At 51.6% G+C, this 18,283-nt stretch overlaps 1 protein-coding gene across 3 annotated transcripts in view; it reads left to right on the top strand.

Annotated features, from left to right (window-relative positions):
- PALLD (palladin, cytoskeletal associated protein) overlaps positions 1 to 18,283 on the top strand; it is a 283,857-nt gene that overhangs the window by 122,561 nt on the left and 143,013 nt on the right. For all 3 annotated transcript variants that reach the window (XM_064482513.1, XM_064482514.1, XM_064482515.1), the window contains exons 4-8: positions 1,793 to 1,859; positions 3,115 to 3,220; positions 5,559 to 5,633; positions 8,241 to 8,382; positions 8,875 to 8,898. In XM_064482513.1, the coding sequence (XP_064338583.1) occupies positions 1,793 to 1,859; positions 3,115 to 3,220; positions 5,559 to 5,633; positions 8,241 to 8,382; positions 8,875 to 8,898 (414 nt within the window). The remainder of the gene's footprint in view (positions 1 to 1,792; positions 1,860 to 3,114; positions 3,221 to 5,558; positions 5,634 to 8,240; positions 8,383 to 8,874; positions 8,899 to 18,283) is intronic.

Below are 18,283 nucleotides of genomic sequence, written 5' to 3'. Positions count from 1 at the left end.
ACTGCAGACATCCCACACAGGACCGTCTCAACATCAGCAAAAGCTGGAACTCCACGGCAGCGTGTCGTTACAGACACTAGGCAGCCAGCCAAGGGAATTAAGTAGGTGTGTGTGAATTCTCAATGTATCAATAGGAACGAATTGCAAAGAAAGCATGTAGTGTGGGCCCGTTTGTACAAACATGGGCATAAATATACAGTCACACCCTCAGCCCCAGCCATCCGAGGTCAACTGCCGTCCGAAAATACTAAATAGAAAATCCCAGAAATAAACAATACATAAAGTTTAAAGTTGGCGCCGTCCTGAGCAGCGTGATGCAATCTGTCACCCGTGGCTCTGACCCGCCCGGGACGTGAACCAGCCCTCTGTCCCGCGTGCCCCGCCTGGTTGTCACCGGGCGGCATCTCGGGGGTCAGGCTGGCTGTCAGGTGCCCTGTGTTTCACTGAAAATGGCCCTGAAGCCCCAGAGGAGGGAGGCTGGCGGTTCGGATGCGCCTACGAGAAGCAGTGAGAGGCTTCCTCTCGGGGGAGGGGGGACGTTAGTGAGGAAAGTGAAGAACCAGGCGCTGCGGCGGCTCAGGTCACTGTGAGAACAGACCTTCTCTCCATGAAGTTGGGAAGAAGGAAAAAGAAATTTGTGATCGTTCTGGTGTCTCACCTCAAACTCTGCAAAAAATTACCACCGCAGGGCGTGGTGCGTGCTTAGTTAGGGCAGGAAAGGCGTTGAATTCATAAGTGAGGTATTTTGAGCGGGAGAGATCATGGTCACATGACTTTGTTAATTACGTTGTGTTTGTTCTTATTATTAGTTGTTGTTAAACTCTTACTGTGCCTAATTTATAAATTAAACTTTATCTTAAATACGTATGTATAAGAAAAGTACTATTCGTGGGGTTTGGTACTATCCAGGGTGTCAGGCATCCACCTGGGGTCAAACGGGAACCACTGTATGTTTGTTAATACATTCAGTTTATCTGAAAAGCGCGGCCAGACTGTTAGCATGTGCAGAGCAGCATCAGGGAAGGTCCTGCTGTCTTCAGCATCGTGTTCACAATTCTGTGCTCTTTGGGGTTTCTCTTCTGTACAAGCATTTGCTATTTTATACTAAAATATTTTTAAAGATAATTTAAATAACTCAAGCTAAATATGTCTCATAAAAGAAGAATCAAGAACATGCTTCTGACCTCACAGCTACTTCCAGTGTCGCCTAAAATCTCTTATGACAAAATACACGAGTGTTAAAGTGTACGTACAGTTTGCATTTGGACTAGAAATCCAATAAGGTGACCCCTAACTTAAAAACAGTAATGTAGCAAATGAATTAGGGAAGGTAGAATCCACAGTGAGAGACCATCTGATCCAGGAATGAAGCCACCGTCAGGTTCCGACTTGTCAAAGAGCCAGTGTATCCTGATCAGTGGATGATGGAGATACTGATAATCCACACCATGCAATTTCCTGGGAAGGAGTTGAAGCGTTGAGCCGTGGATTTTTACACACAGACACGCACACTTTTTTTTTTAATAGTTTATATGTCATTTAAATGTGTGGTGATGGCCAAAGTGATGAAAATGAAATTAATAATAAATCTGACGCTAAACACTTTGAAGAAAGCTTTTCTTGGTAGTTCTTTTTTAAAAATGATTGTCTGGAAACACAGTCCAAGTGAAAACGGTCTGAACCGTTATCTATCTCAAAATAAGACTTGGGACGTTTGTGTTTAAAAGTAAAGATCGTTGCCCTTTGAAGCAACTACAGATATTTCACATCTTTATTATTATTTTTAACTCAGGTGCCAGTTCAACAGACTCTGACAGTGAAAGTTCGGCTTTCAGAGCAAGACCTGGAGCCATGCCACAGTAAGTGCCTCCGACTGCGCCGGTGAGCAGCAGAGCGTGTCAGCAGAACCGCGGTGCATGACGCACTCGGGTTGTGTGCGGAAGGAAGAGGGCAGCTGATGTCAGTCAAAGGTCAAACACTTGACCTTGGAACACAGCTTTTAAGTTGGGGCTTTGAGCTTGGAAGTCTGCATGTCGTCATCAGTGTGACGCTGTCTGACCATGTGCCATGTTAGCTCCAAGGACAACTGACCGGTCATAAATGAGTGAGAAGAACAGTCACACTGAGAGCAAATTAATTAAACCATTACTAACATCGTGACAAGCCATTTATGCATACCAACCAGAAAATGCCCAGTCAGGCCAAAAATGGGTTTCCATCTAGGTAAAAAATTCTGTTTCCACTTAGATCGTGTCATGAAAGTCTCACAATTTAGTTCTTGCTACAGAGACATATGGATTGGTAGTGAAATGTTAGTATCTTAATTATTTTGCAGAAATAAAATAAAACCTAACAGATTTTTGTAGAAAATTCCATGAATATCGAGATTGTGCTAATAAATTTCTTTGATTGGCTGGTATACACATGACAGTCACCTCCACCTAGCATCGAATAATCACTGAACATGCATGTTGAAGGGACCCCAATGAGATGGTAAACCTCTCCGCCTCTGCTCTCAGATGAGGGTCTCCCGTTTAGTGCAGTTACGTGACTCACGTGAAATGACCTGGCCCTCAACTAAGCAAAGCCAGGCCTGGAAACCAACTTTCTTTAGCCTTTCTCCACACCTCACTGACTTTTGTGCACTAAGAAAAGATAAAAGATCCAAGACACTCTCAACTTTACCCAGTGAGGACCCAGAGCAGAGCACAGAGGTGGACTTACAACAGACAAGCAAAACTGTGAATTAAATATAGGCCCCAACCCTGAACAACTCGAGTATCTGCTGAGTCCCAGGGGCTGGACTTCTTCCAGGTGTTTCCTCGTCTGGGGCTTTAAGTTCAATACCTGAGGGTCTCTGATGGCAGCTGAGGTGCCGCGTTGCTCCCTGTGCGTTTTTCTCTTATCCGTGTGTGTGCGTGGTTAGCATCCGCGGTCTGTGCACACGCCCGCCACCGCTCTCCTAACCGCAGGCTGCGGGTTCCCGTCTCGGAGGCACGCACAGTCAGAGTGGATTGGGTTACCCCAGGAAACCGGGCTGTTCCGTGGAAATGTCTCGAGGAAAAATCCCGGCTTTGAAACTTCTGACTGTACACTTGGCTCCTTGTTTTCCAGAGCTCAGAAGAAAACCACGTCCGTTTCCTTGACTATCGGGTCCTCGTCCCCAAAGACGGGCGTGACCACAGCCGTGATTCAGCCGCTGTCTGTCCCGGTTCAGCAGGTACGTGTGCCCTGGACCACAGCCCGGGGTGGGGAGCTCATGAGCAGACTTCCCGGCTTAATGACAGAGCTTTGATTCTAGCGACTTCTCCCTTGAAATATTTTCTAAGTGGGAACACAACTGGGAGAAAAGAAAATGGTGGGTAAGTTTCTTCCTTTTAATCTGCTGAAAGTAATCTTGACTCAAAGACGCACCGAATGAATCAGCGCCTGCGTTTCCTCTGGGAACTTGTCTTTCTAGCAGCCAGTAATCTGATCAAGCGGCATCTGTTTGAGCCATTACGATTTGATCATCTCCACATATGTGCCCTCCTCTATTAGCCAAATTCATTAGCTCACGTACGGACAAAAAGTGTACACGTCCCCGAAGAGCAGAACGGCTAAGACGGGAAAAAATTCACACTCCTTCACTTCTCTATGCACTTTTATCTAGCTTTTATTTCATTGTCAGGCTGCCTTATCCAAGACAGGACAGCAGTACCAACTACTGGAAGGCAATTGTAGTTAAGTTTACTTTGCAAACACAAAACAACGTGAATTTTTTTTAAGTAAAAAATTAACGTCTAAATGCCTTGAAATCAAGTATGTTACTTTGCACTTGTGCTGTGATGCGTGTCTTCAAACACAACAGTCGCCTACGGCTCCCCCAGCACAATCGAAACGCAGACTCCGTCCTGACTCCTGCACTTGTCTGGGGAACATCAGTGTGCCATCTGGGTCCCGAGTCCCCGTCGTGTGGGACTTTTGCTCCATGACATGCAGAGGGCACAAACAGGAGACCATGAACTGAAAAGAATTACACAGAAATTGTATCTGAGACCATCAACTTGAAAAGAAGCAGCCAGTATAAACCACTCAGAGGTGACATGTGTGGTGGGTGTGGCCTTGAAACCCTTCAACCAGAGCAGAATTTACAGAAAGAGTGACCAGACTGGTGGACTGGTGCTGATGGGTAAGCACTGGGGAGTATTTAGCCACCACTCTGGCCTGTGCTGGGCACTGCCTGGCTCGTTCCCCCAGCGCAGACACTGAGCGTGGGAAACAGAAACGCCACACAGCACTTCCTGAGCTGACAGTGCAGGGAGGTGACACAGCAGCCCAGGGCGGAGGCCCACGTGCCTCTCAGGAGGTAGACACCCCAGGAATGTGAACGTCCCTGTGAAACTGGCTCGAGCTCGTCAGGAACAGTGAAGGGGAGGCCAGGGATCCCATTTGTCGGGACAGTGAAGCGCTCAGGGAGACCACTGGCTCCAGTGCTCCAGGCAGCGTGACAGCTGGTGGTGGCCCTGGGCCAGCTGCCCATGTGAGTTCCGGCTTCACCGCGGACTCCCTCAGGGCCTGGAGCAGGTGACACACTCTATCTGGGCCCAGTTTCTCCATCTGTGAAGCGGAGAGAACACCACCACGTGCCACACGGGGCGGTCACAAGGACCAGCGCGCTACCCTCCATGTGACACCCAGCACCTCGCCTGACGTGGAGTCTGTGTGATATGGGCTCGTCCATCCTTCAGACCTAAAAGACAGCGGGACCAGGCCCCCGACCCACAGGCCAGTGTGGAGTGTTACAGGCAGGGTGAGGAGGGCCCGGGGCCACCCTGCGTCCCCGCGGCGCCCTGCCGTCCACAGCCTCCCGCACCCGCGGGTTTGGTCCCCATGGGGCACTGGTCCCAGGACCCCCGCAGAAACCAAGGGACGACTGTATTCACACACACGCTGTAAGGTCACCATCATTTGGGTTAAGACGCTAACAGTTCTTACCTTGAAGCGAATAAATCCAGACTGCTTGAAAGCGAATGATCGTACACAGTGAAACACTCTCCGTGCGCTGCTCTGAAGTCCTGTTTCCCCAGCGAGGGGCCAGTGTCCCAGCACCTTAGTCTTCTGCATATCAAGAGAGAAAACTGTATTTCTTTTTCCCTCGTTTTCTGTAATCCATACATCAAAAAAGTCTTCAAGTTAAAAAACAATGAGAGGTCGATGTTTGATAATTCTCCTTACGCTCGATTACCAGTAAACATGTGCTTTTTAGTCGGTGAACCCAGACTGGTTAAAAACAAAACAGAATGGCTGTAGAGTTTTTACACAGACCCCTGTGGGACGTCCCCCACACAGAAACGCATTTAATAGCATTTAAAACTCATGGGTCCCTGCGGACCTGGGGGCTTTCTCCTTGGAGCAGATGTGAGGGAAGGGGAGGACAGAGCCGGTGCTGGGGAGGAGGCGCCGTGGTCCCACCCGCCAGTGTCCCTGGTGCCATCCCAGTACCGCAGGGTCGCTTGAGCCCCGATGTTCAGCCTTCTGTCTGTTTGGAGTTCCACCCCTGTGCCTCTGTCTTCCAGGCTCCCAGCCCCGCCTCGTGCCTCTGCCGGCCAGACGGACCCCCAGCCGCCAGCTTCCCTCCGGTTTTCACGAAGGTCTGACGTCCGCGAGCCTCATGCTCTGGGTTTGGTCTGGTCCTTATGTTGTACTCACAGGTGGTGTCTGTAGGTGTCTTTAACAATTAGAACAAGTGGACAGCAGGCTCATGGCCATGGTCACCTGGAGGCTAAATGGCCGTTCACTGAGCAGCTGCTGTGTGACTGGGATCTTGTGATGGGTCTGAGAAATGAAGGTGTGGTCACACTGGACCTGTTAGAGCGCCAAACAGAGTGGGAAAGCCAAGGCAGCTAGAGAGAAAAACAACACAAAATGCTGTATAGGACACTGGGGGAGCCAGCAGGCTTTACAGAAATGTTTCTAAAAACCAAGCTTCAGTTTGTCTGAGTTGGTGCTCTGCGCTGCCAAGCTGATAACCAGCGTTTTGTGCTTTTCACGAGCCTCCGGGTGGTCTTCTCCCTCCTCACACACGCCGGCACCTCTCCCCTGCTCTGCACGGTCCTTCCAGGGCTCTGCTTCTGGAGGAGAGGGTGGTGACAGCAGGTGGCCCAGGCTTTGCCCGTCCACAGGGCGCCTCCGTCTGTGTCACCCCATGACTCTGGGCAAGTCCCAGGTTTCATGCCACCAGAGGCAGAGCCTAGCACTGAGCGGGGGCTGCAGAGCTGGTGGGGACAGTGGGACGTGGGTCAGAGGGACACACGTGGGGCTGCAGGAGCTGCCTGCCCTGTGTGGTGTTTCTCCCCAAATAGACCCCCAAGGAATCACGGCACCAGGTGACCTGCCAGCATGAGATGCCCTTCAGACCCTGAAACATCCAGGGGCCCCAAGCTCTCCCAAGTGGACAACCCAGCCCGCAGAGGTGGCTCCCAGCCGCCCTCGGGCTCCACACTGGGTCCTGTGCCATGGCTTCCACCAGAGAACCACAGTTACGGTGGCTTCTGCTGAAATAAGAAGTCCACTCTGGGAGAAGCCAGATGGCGGTCCTGAGGTGACCATGGTGTTTAGTCTGCGTAAAGTCCTGGGCAGCAGCCCACTTCCTGCCTCCCTGGTTTCCCAGTGTTTGAACAAAATGCATAACCCTAGGAATAAGCAGAGTGCCCTTGGTGTCAGGAAGCTGTAACAGGGAGAACAGTGGTGCACCGTTTGTAATGGCCGGTTGTGGGGGGGGGGCTACTTCCTGCACCAGCCTGGAGGGTCAGAGAATCCAGCCATTCAAGCAGCACTGTCCTGCTGGCCCACTAAGCTAGCTCTTTCTGGACCAATCAGAAAGTAAAAGTCCGTTTAAAACCAGAGATGTTTTTACATTTAAAATTAAGGGTGGAGGTGGAGAGGGTACAGCTCAGTGGTAGAGCGTATGCTTAGCATGCACAAGGTCCTGGGTTCAGTCCCCAGCACCTCCTCTAAAATAAAATTTAAAAATAAACCTAATTTATCTTTAAAAATAAATAAATAAACCTAATTAACCCCCCCAGAAAACTAATAATAATAAGAAAAGTGGAGCGAGAACACACTCAGAAATAGCTAATAATCTTAACTTTTTATTTAAAAAAAGACCTTAACCACCACAATTCTTATCAAAAGCCTTCTCAGACTTGCGTTAGACTTTCCTGGTTCCGCCCACACTGTCAGCCTCGAGGATTTCCCTGGAGCTGCAGACACGCACTGCAGGCCAGTTGCTCCAGGATCTGTTTTCCCCAGCACAGCATTTGTTGTCTCTTCAGAAAATATAAAACAAAAAGCAAAAAGAGAAACAGAAAACACACACCCACAGACACACACACACAGACACACACACACAGACACACACACAGACACACACACACACACACACCCCCTAGTGTGAATCCACTTGCTCCTGGTCTACGCAGAGGTGCGCTGCTTTATCACGGCTGATTTATTGTAAAGTGGGTCCTACGTGTCCTTCAGCAGGTGCAGTGCTCTATAGTCAACGTGTAAAGTAAATTTTTTTTTAATTTTGAACAGTCAGAAAGTTGAAGCAGGCCTCTCACCGAGTGATTCTGGAGGAGAAGGGCAGAGAGGGGGTCTGTTACAGTTTTGAGGTTTAACAGCAAGTTTATGAGCTTCACCTCTTTGCGTCTTTGAAGCCGAGTTAATGTCTGGTCTGCTGGGCTGCATGGTCTGGAGTTGGAGTCGGGTGGGAGGGGTGCCACGTGGGAGGAGGAAGGGAAGCTCGGCAGGGATGCTCCTGGTTCGGTGTCTCACGCAGAAGCTCACCCCTTGTCCTCGGCAGCCTGACCTGGGAGGCGGTGGGCGGAGGGGGGACCACGTGGAAAGGTCGGAGCTCGGGAGACAAGTCTCCCTCCCTTCCTGTCCGGTTGTCCCAGGAACCCACCTTCAGATGGGGTGTAGTTGCTTTAAGACGTCTTCATTCCACCGGCTCCCTCCTCAACGTAGAGAACATTAAAATTCCATAAGCTCTAGGGCCCGTGCATTTGCAGGACGGGCCCAGCGTTTCTGCAGCCCTGGTCGGCCTCGCTAACTTCACTGCGTGGGTTACAGGCGTCTCTCCTGGCCCACGAGTTAGTGGTAGAACAAGTGTGCTTGTTCTTAGCGGTCGGGAGGTTTTGCCCTCTGCTGGGGCAGGTCGCACCGCAGTCTCACTGGAGCTTGTCCTTGGATTTCAGGAACTGCAGAACATCGCGGCGTCCGAGGGCCAGGTGGTGGTGCTGGAGTGCCGGGTCCGAGGCGCGCCCCCGCTGCAGGTCAGGTGGTTCCGACAAGGCAGTGAGATCCAGGACTCTCCAGACTTCCGCATCCTACAGAAAAGTAAGGAGAGGTGCCTGCTCCCCTGGCTCCCACCATGACCCTGCCTCCACTCCTGGAGAACCAAGTCACTCAGACGGATGGATCTCTGTTCTCAGAGCGGGGAGCACGTGCAGGGTCCCGGGCTCGCTGAGGCCCCCTTAGACCCTCTGATGGAAGTTGTATATTTATTCTTCCTTCAGAAAACCTGCACGTGGACAGGTGAATCCAAAGTTGGACCAGGATCTTAGGAGGCTTAGAGCCTCCTGTACGTCCTCTTGCAACCGCAGTTTAGCAACTTCCTAGTGTGGGTTGTTCCTGGAATTTGAGTTTATTTACAGGGATGTGAATTACTCTACCATCAGTCTGTCTCTTCTGTACAAAGGAGTTTGTCTGCAGCATTTCTGCAAGCAGGTCCCAGACTAAGTAACAGAAAAAGGTGGGTTTAGGTTGGGCAGTAATGGGACCCACCCTAACGCTCTGTTTTGGTCTCTTTTTTTCTCCTATGGAAAACAGAACCGAGATCCACAGCTGAGCCTGGTAAGAAGCGTTTTCTTTTTTTCTCTCTCTCTGATAATGTATCTCTTCGGTTTCAATAGTTCTTTGTTTCTGTTTTGAAGCCATAAGCAGAACAGTGTTTTTGCAGTTCCCTGGAAATGTGACACCCCTCACAGACAAGATCTTCTTTATTGCCGGGGCTGCGCACTGCATTTTACATCAACTTCTTTATTAGTAAAACATTACGTTCCATTCAGACCAGAAGGTCAAGCTTGGTGACTTAAGGCTTTTAAAAATACAGTCTTTTATGCTCAGAAAGCAAACTAAGCTAAAGATGAAAAAACATTCTGCTGAAATAACAGCAGAACAGAGCTGTCGGCTGCATCTTTCAAGACCCACCCACAATGAGACACCAGCCTGGAAATGCGTCTCCCAGGACAGCAGCCGGAAGATGTCAGCAGAGAGGACCACCAGGCGTGTCCCATTTATGTGCCCTCAGCTGTAAACTTCTACTTTGCGACCAGCAGGAAGAAAGGCATCTTGCCCTCGGCTCTCTCCAGATGTGGCCCCGGCCTCATCAGAGCCATGCTGTCCAGAAACACAGGTCCCGCTGCCTCCCCCTGCCCCACCCCCGCCTCAGACTTCTTGTGTATTTATGGCGCTTCATGGACTAAAACGATGTTTCTAAAAGAAACGACTTTTTGTCTAGGTATTTCACAGTACCGCCTCCTCAAAGATGACTTTCTCGGTGTTTTCCCATCAGCAGAGTCACCGGTTTCACTTCTTGCCAAAGGGTGGAGAGCGTGTGCCTCCGGTCCAGTCGGGCAGACCCAGCTGCAGGCTCTCAGGGGCCGGGACTGAGCTCCGGTCCAGTCGGGCAGACCCGGCCGCAGGCTCTCAGGGGCCGGAACCGAGCTCCGGTCCATCTTGGGGAGCTGGAAGTCTCCCCAGGGGCTCCTGCAGGTCCGAGGACTGTGGTCAGGCCTGGACCTCTCGATTCTGAGCACCAGGTCCTGGGCAGCAGGGCGACCCTGTTAGGACCCAAGGGTGAAGGGATGCTGAGCGTCCCTCGGGGACGCTGGAACTGATCCACCGCCTTCCTGCGGCCAGTTACAGCGGGAGCACCGTGCCCCACCTACCCGGCAGCGCATCAGATACAGCGCCTGCTTCCCACGCGTGGAAATGCACACCTGCACAGTCTGTCTGTGGCATGTCTGTGTGGAAGTGCACTGAGCTGGGTCCTGATACCTGGCCCTTCTGAGGCTCAGTCTACTGCCTGAGCTAACGTGGATGCCCAACAGGGAGTTAGGGTGCGTCTTTGACACCTAGTGTGTTAAATAGACTCAACAGATAGATAGACAGACAGATAGGAAGAAAAGTAGGAACCAAGTATCTCTTTGATCTACAAGAAAGTTTATGTGAACAGATGTATGGAGCAGGTTATCTCTTGATGCTTTGTGTACAAATGAAACTGAAATCTTGGGCCACAGACTCTCAGAGCATCGTCCCTCGTGGAAGGGACTGACTGCTTTTGACGCTACGTGTTGAATTCTGTTTGAATTTGTGCAGCTCCTTCTGCGTCGTGTTTCATCCGCTGTCGCCACCTACGTAGGTGATGACGGTTCATTAAATGTCTCCCCCATGACCTGTGTTGGAAGATCATAAACCAACCATCATCTGAGAAGTCAAAGCACGTTAGAAACTGCAGCGGTTAGTTTTTGACTGTATGTGTTGAAAACTGAAAACAGTCAGTGTGCCAACCACGAAGGAATAGATTGTGGTGAGGAGGGAGGCTAGAAACCCACCCCCCACACACACCACATGTTCTCTGGTCTCGGCCATGTTTGCTGTTTTGCTTCTAGAATACGGCTTTGATCAGGAATTATTTAATGAAACCAGTCCTCGGCAGCTTCCTGGGGTCATCTGACCTCTGGAACGTTCTTAAATGCCTTTGGGGCAATAATATGACAAAATCATGAAGAAACGAGTAAGAGATGGAAGGCCGTCCTTTAAACTGCGCATCCTAGCGATGTATAAACCAGTCCACCCTGGCCACGCTCGCCGGGTTTTCTTGTTTTTCTTTTCCCTTCAGTTAGAGCTGAAGGCGTTTAAGAAAACAGACCCTCCATTCCAGCCACAAGATGTCTTGGTGCAGCGACGTTTCCAGCAAACCTGTCAATACGAGGGAAAATGCATATATGGTCAGGGGCTGTTAAAAGCAAAACACAGCTAGTTTTGCCCGACCTCTGGTACTCTCCACAAACGGCTGGAAAGGCTCCTTTCTTTCCGGGAGGCGCGTTCAGACTCTCTGTTTCAGGGAGTCTGCACTTGGCGCCGTGTAGCGCTGAGTAAATCCACACACGGACGACCGTTCAGGTGACAGCTCCTCTCCTGTGGGTGTGATGAGTGTGACTCCAGCACAAGCAAACGCCAGAGCACGTTTGCCGGTAAACACGCTCGTGGCAAAGCCAGGTGTGAGTACGATTCCTTTACTAGTGGACGAATGTTTTCTAACACTGACCTTGAAGTTGCCCGTTGGTGTTGTCGGGGGAAAATAAAACGTGCCGTGAACCATTTCCGCTCCTTAAATGACCTGAGTGACTACTGCATCCCGTCAGTGGACCTCCAATCTGCTCAGCCTTATGAAGTGCACATAGGGCCTTCCCTCGGGGCTGCTTTAGCCGCTGGTACGTGGAAAAGAGAAAAACAGAGCTGCGGTCTGTCTAAGGCAGGAAATAAATGTCACAGGACTTGGTCGGTGACGTTCTCCAAATGCTGAAACACACGTAGCCTTTGAAATTCGGAAACGCATTCGAGCATTCGGATTTTACCGCCCTCTGTCCCCTTCCTCTGGCTACCCTCCCTCTCTGCCCGTCATTCTTTTTATCTATTTTTTTCTTCTCTTCACTCTGTGTCCTTTTTTCTTGTTCACATGTGAGATGTTCTAAAGCTCTGAAAATCAAATGGAAATTCCCTGGTGCCGAGACACGGCCCCACTGGGATTAGATATTCTGCAAAAGGAGGAAGTAGCAGGTTCCCTCCCGGGCATCTGTGCGACTGTGCCACGTTTTCCTGTGCCCTGAGCTGCGTCTGTCTCACGTGTTCACGCCCCCTCCGCCGTCTAGACAGAAGTCAGCTCGCGTCTCACGTCTTCTCAGACTCTTCTGTGAATACGCCGCTGGTCCGCTGACTCATGGCCAACATCCGTCTGTCGAGTGGCCTGCTCGGGCCTCCTTCTTTGACGTTCTGACCTCAGCCTGACTGGGTCCTTCAGAGACAGGCGGGGTGGGGGCACAGCTGGGAGACCTCAGGCCGGACTCAGCTGTCTGGGAACAGCCACAAACCGTATCGAGTTACTTCCATGGCCCTGCCGAATGGCATGCGAAATTAAAAAGGCAGACACGCGTCTTACTGGCTAGGGAACCATCCGTGTAAAAACGGTGCCTCTGACTTTCAGGTTGCACCTCTGCTGACCAGGGCCTCCTGGACCTTGGACACTGGACTCTGGTTTGATTCCATGAGTCATGAAGTGAAGCAAATGACGTTTTGTTAAATATACTCAGGTGCTGATTCGTCAGACGGCCACGGTGAGGGTGTTTGAGTGCGATTCCAGGTCAGGATGGTGGGTTAGACGACAGTGGGCCGCCTAAACCCTGCGGCTCCCAAACTGTATGGCCAGGCACCTGGCCGGCGAAGGGGCCAGCGGTGTCAGAAACTTTTGACAAACACGAGGAGACTTGACATCTGATAGATACTACTGTGGCCTGAGGCAGCTCGAGTCCCCGTGTTAGATCGCTCTGTGGCCTCAGCGGGAAGTGGGTATCTTTGCAAACCTGAGCTTTTGGTGTGTGTGATAAAAAGCACGTGTCATGCGAGCATCAGTGTGGAACCTGAGAGGAGGGAGGCAGTGTCCAGGCTGGTCCCGGGAAGGGTGTGCGGTGCCCAGCGATGCTCACGGCCCTGAGCGAGTCATCGGGGTGATTTAAGAATCAAATGTTGGTATTTTTCCTTCAATGTGTACGTATTTTTTAAGCATAACTAACTTGTTAGGATCTCAATATTATTAAGTTCTTGGAGATAACTGCTGAACAAATGAGGCTGTTCAGTCTAGCTTGGGGCTTAGGAACACAGTGAAAAATTCCTGAGACACTTAAGGTCTCATGAACCGAGAAAGTCAGGTGTGGTCTCTGGGGAGAAGGGACGGCTGGGGACACATCTGATGTGCACCCAAAATGAAAGTGGGCAACTCTTGGAATCCAAGAGCTGAGTGCCCCGCCCCACCCCATCCTGCACAGACCCCCGAGAGGGCTGGCCTGGCGGGCACTGAGGGGCTCCTTTCTGGGCAGCGTGAACGTCCCAAGAGAAAAGAAAGAGTCCATCCTTGACGAAGCAGCAGTTTCTCCAACATGGAGGCCCCGAGATGACCCCGGCGGGAAGGCGCAGGTGACCGGGGCTCTCTGCTGCCCAGAGCCCGCAGCACCAGTCAGACACGGAGAGGCTGGAGCCATGGGAAAGAGCCTCCCCCCGGGGGTGAGACAGAACACAAGAGATGCCCCCGAAGGCCGCTTGGAGGGGAGAGACCTGCACAAGGAAGGAGGTGTGAAAACAAGGCCACGCTTCCATCAGCCAGAGAAGAAAATCAGTGCACCGAGAAGTGAGAATGAAAAGTACGAGGAGGTGGGGGGAGGAGCATTCGGAGAACAAGGAGTTCCTGGAATGAAAGGGTTGGTGGCAGAAATAAAAGGTGAGGAAATAACCCACAAAGTCAGTCAGAAGGACAAAGAGAAGGGACATGAGAGAGATGAGGTCAGAACATCAGGCAGTGGACAGCCCGCCCAGGTGGGCCTCATGTGTGTAAGAGGGATTCCAGGGGAAGAGGGCAACGGGGAAAGACGGTCCATGAAGTGCTCGCACCAATTCCCCAGACTGAGGGGCCTGTGGAGTGCGCAGGGTGTGAAAACAAGCCCGCAGCACCGAGCGTCGCTGTGAAATTCTGAGCATCCGAGACAGGGAGACACTTCTCCCCGTGTCCAGGAGGAGACGCCCGGTCACATACAGACAGGCGAGGTCAGAGCCGCCTGGGGCTGCTCAGCAGGCGCGCTGGACACCGGGACGGAGCCAAGTCCTCATAGTTCTGGCGTAAAACGCCCTCCAGCTTAGAACTCTACAACCAGCCAAGCCTCCCCTTCGACGTGAAAAAGCGATCAAGGTGTTTCAGACTCGAAGGTCACAGAGACTCCCCTCCGTGACCTTTCTGTAGGATGTGCTCCCCTGCAGGAGACAGCTCACCTGGCCAGGGCGAGACGTGGGAACAGGAGGAAGAGCTCGGACGCAGGGAGAGGCAGGGGCATCACGGGGTGGGTACCATGGTGCCCGGGCTGGAGGCCCCGCCCGCCCGTGTGACCCGGGGGACGGGAGAGGCTTTCACCGCTGGGGCCTAGCAGCCCCCGCCCCACCTCCTGTCCTGCGGGCAGACGGCGGCTGGGAAGCCTGACCCCACGGGGCACCTCTGCCTGGCCCGGCCCCCCTCCCCTCCGTGCCCCGCCCCGGAGTCCGTCCGGAACACGCGTTTCGCTGCCCACAGAAGCACTCTTGGTTTGATCCGGTGCTGAGATCTGGAAGTTGGCCACGGTGAACTCAAAACCAGAAGGTGTGGAGACACCCCGGCCACCAGCCGTCCCTGCAGCGTCCGCTTCCGGCCCAGCTTCGCCCGCCCAGGTTCCCACCCAGGGGCTCGGGTTCCCAGGAGGCTTTGTGGGCCGGCGCCTGGGCCCCGAAGGGCCACTGCAAACACACGGGGAGCTGAACTTCTCTCTAGTGGTGCCAGGGCTGCCTTTTCTTTACACAAGACGTGTGCTTGTTAGTCAACTTTTAAAACTAAAGAACGTCTTTGAGGGGTCCACACGTATTTGGTAACATATAAAGAAATTCAGAGTGTGGATTGCCTCTGAGGGAGGGAAGACTCGCTGGGGAGGGCAGAGGGGGCGTTTCTGAAGTGTCAGCAACATTTTATTTCTTAGACTGATTGCTGGGGACACGGGTTTGCTTCGTTGTCACTCCATAAATTGCATTGTAAATATCCTTCTCTGTGTATGATACACTTTGCCATTTTTTAAATCCCTTATAAAAATTTATACAAGCATTTCAGTTCCCCACACTGAGTCTCATCTTGCTGATTTCAGCCCAGAGGCCTTTTTTATTCGTCATGTTAGCCAAACCATGTGGTTTGGAAGGTAAAAGCTGGATTTTTTTTAGCTAGGCTGGACCCCAGAAGTGGGGGAAAAAAGCTGTAAAGGAAGACATTTATGAAAACGTCCCAGAGGACCTAGTAATATTACCCTTTGCTGTTTCATCGTTTTATGTTTCTGCAAACAAAATGGTTTTGTTTGTACTTAACCAAGAGTTAAGTGTGTCCAAAAACTTGAATGAAGTTCAGGATTAACCTCTGACAGACAGTTATGTGATTAGTTTTTTTTAGGTAACTGCATAAAAGAGAATTTATTGTCAGCAAAAAATAGTTTCTGACTTAGTAATTTATTAAATGCCCTTCAATGACAACTGTCCACTTAGGAAAATTGGATTAAAATGGATCATAATTAGCGCTATTAGTAACTTTAAATTTTTCCGTTTTTTAAAATGGACAGTTTTTAATTCAAGTAACTTAGCCTCTGACTCCCTTTATTTGATGCAGGCAGTCATTTCCTGATTCCCGTCCTCCCCAGAATGTATTTTACAGATGTCTCAAAGGGCTTTGTTCAAATGAGACACTCCCAGACGAAGTTCAGTCCCACAGTGGGCTCGTCCCGTTTCTGCATGGCTGCTTCATCTGCGTGATGTCAGAAGCAGACAAACGGAGGGGCCCCCTCTCGATGCAACCTGAGCCCACTGTCGCTTTTGGGTGAAGTGCCCCAGAGGAGCAAAGCTGAACAGACTGGGGGGCTTGGGGCTAAAATTGTGTCCAGTCACGGAGACGTGTCAGCCTAGAAGAGCCCGGAAGCACACGCGGGGGGTTTTTTATTCCTTGTTTTCCTGTTTTGTATGTAAACTGTATGTTTAGTCGGTCCTCGCCTCTGGGTAGGAATATGCCCCAATGATGGGACAGAAGTGTTCCTGAAAGTTGGTAGAAAATGGATTTTGCTCAATCACATTGGAAACATGCGGTCTTTTCAGAAAGCCAGTGTTCCCTTTTTATCCCCTCAACCGAAGTCGTATCCATACATTTATTCAGAAGGGCTCACGGGGCACCTGCCGAGGGGGATGCTGAGCGCTCCGCCCGGACAGAACGTCCTTCTGCACCCGCCGGGGTCCGCACAGTGTCGGAACCGGACACACACGGAGCGCATCTCGTCAGTTGTTACGTTGTGACGCTGCCGCAAGGGTGTCCACAGTCCTGACACCACAGCTGGTGGTGGGTCTGACCAGATGTAGCCGAAAGGGTTCCTGGAAGGTGACATGAGGTGGAGATGTGGGGCTGAGCAGGAGGGCGCCCAGGGCTGCGGGGGGAGGACATAAAATCTCATCCTCAGAAGGCGCACCTATAGGAACAAGCTCAGGTTTTCTTAAAATGGTATAACTTTTTTTTTAATCACAAGACTGTAGGTGACATCAGAAGGCACTCTTGAGAGCTGGCAAGACCACCCCCAAGCCGCTTGCTGCCATCCCTGCTGGACGAGATGTTACCCTGATTTAAAATGTAGCTTTCAGGGCACAGGATTATACTGACTGGAAACAGAATGTTTATGGGGGAGGCCTTCTCAGGGATTGAGAACGACGGCATTTCTCTGTGCCTCCAGAAACCCCATCTTCCCAGGCTGAGGGACGACCGTCCTGGGAGCGCCAGCCCTGGGGGACAGAGCGGGGGTGAGGCGTGTCTGCTGGGGGCCCAGAGCCCTCGGTCTCAGCAGCACCCACTACGAGGGCCGCACCAGAGGACGGCCGGTACCGGGGTCCTTGCCCCGGACCTGCAGGTGGGCCATTCATTTCTCCTCATCTCAGCACGTCCACGTTACACGGTCCTCTCAACGGGGCGTACGTCCTTCCTGAGCATCTCATGTCTTAGAGGACACACAGCCCGCCTGCTCGTGCGGGTGAGTTTCCAGGGAGTGTCCTGGGTGGTGAGAGGATTACGGTGTCAGACCCAGGCAGCTCCTTGTCTCACATCCCAAGTCTGCCGTTACCTCGCTGCTCGTAGGGTTCCCTGTGTCCTGGCTGGGAAGCAGTGCAGAACAGCTGAGAGACCTTGTGCTCGAGGAAGCAAGAGTTTGTGGGGAGGGTGAGGGGCAGGGCATGACCTTCGGCATTCTGGCTTCCACATTAAGTAGCCTTGGCCTTGAGAGGCGCACTTTGGACCCTAAAGAAGCTCGGGATTTGGGCCAGTCCGTCCAGCGTCTCTGACAGCACTAACGCGGTGGGTTTTATTTCAGGACTCTTAATTCATTCCATAACTGCGTGTATTCCATTCACAAATTCCCAGTCTCTGTTCCCTTCCCGGGACGTCTCACTCGCCGAATGCTCCGTCTTACGTGAAGCTCCACTTGACTCATCCGGGCCCTCTCCATCCTCCTCCTCAGTGGGGAGCTGGGGACTGTGTGCCCCACAGGCCCCTCCTCATGCTGCTGCTCCTGTTTTCCTTCTGCTCAGTGAACCTTTTCATCAGTGACAATTGTGGACTTTTAAGCGTCTCCCAAGCCTTTTCCTGAAAACCCTTCTCTTAATGTGCCAGGCACCTCTAGCAGGTTCATTGATGCTTTTTGAGTCAGGAAGTGTGGTGAGTCCTCCAGGGCAGTGTTTTTAAACCGTGGATCGTGCCCCCTGGAAGTGGAGGAGGCAGGAGCTACAGAACAGCCCCAGCATGGAGTCCTGCATGGCCCACGCTCGTGTGAACAGCCCACAGAGCCTCTGTGGAAATCGGAAATACGTGGCTTTTCTTCACATTTACCAACACAATCATCTTTACTTTCCTGGTACAAGATCATTCAGTCATTCAGTTTAAAAATAGTTAATATGCTCCCAAAATAAGAAACACATCCAGACGTGATCAATGAATGACTTAAACAGAAGCAGCCGTCACACTTGAGACGGGTCTCCTCTTCCTGGAGGAGCCGTCGGTCACCGTTGACAGAGTGTCTACCAGGTTCCAGGCGGCGTCCTCTGCACGACGTGTGTCACAGCCCAGGAACAGGTGGTTGTGAGGAGGGTGGAGTCTGGGGCCGACATGGTTTGAGTTCTCGTTTTACACTTACTAGCCGTGTGACCTTGGATACATCACTTAGACGTACTGTGCGTCCGCTTTCTGTCTGTAAAATGAGTTACTCATGATAAACGTTACTCGCGAGGCTGACGTGGGGGTTAAATCTAGGTTAATCCATCTTCAGTGCTGGTCACGGTACCCGGAGCCCCATGAGGGCTCGTGGAGCTGTTGTCACGG

This window comes from Camelus dromedarius, chromosome 36 (genome assembly GCF_036321535.1).
Source record: "Camelus dromedarius isolate mCamDro1 chromosome 36, mCamDro1.pat, whole genome shotgun sequence".
Taxonomy (NCBI): domain Eukaryota; kingdom Metazoa; phylum Chordata; class Mammalia; order Artiodactyla; family Camelidae; genus Camelus; species Camelus dromedarius.
The sequence above is the reverse complement of the archived record's forward strand: the minus strand, read 5'-3'. Positions and strand labels throughout refer to the sequence as shown.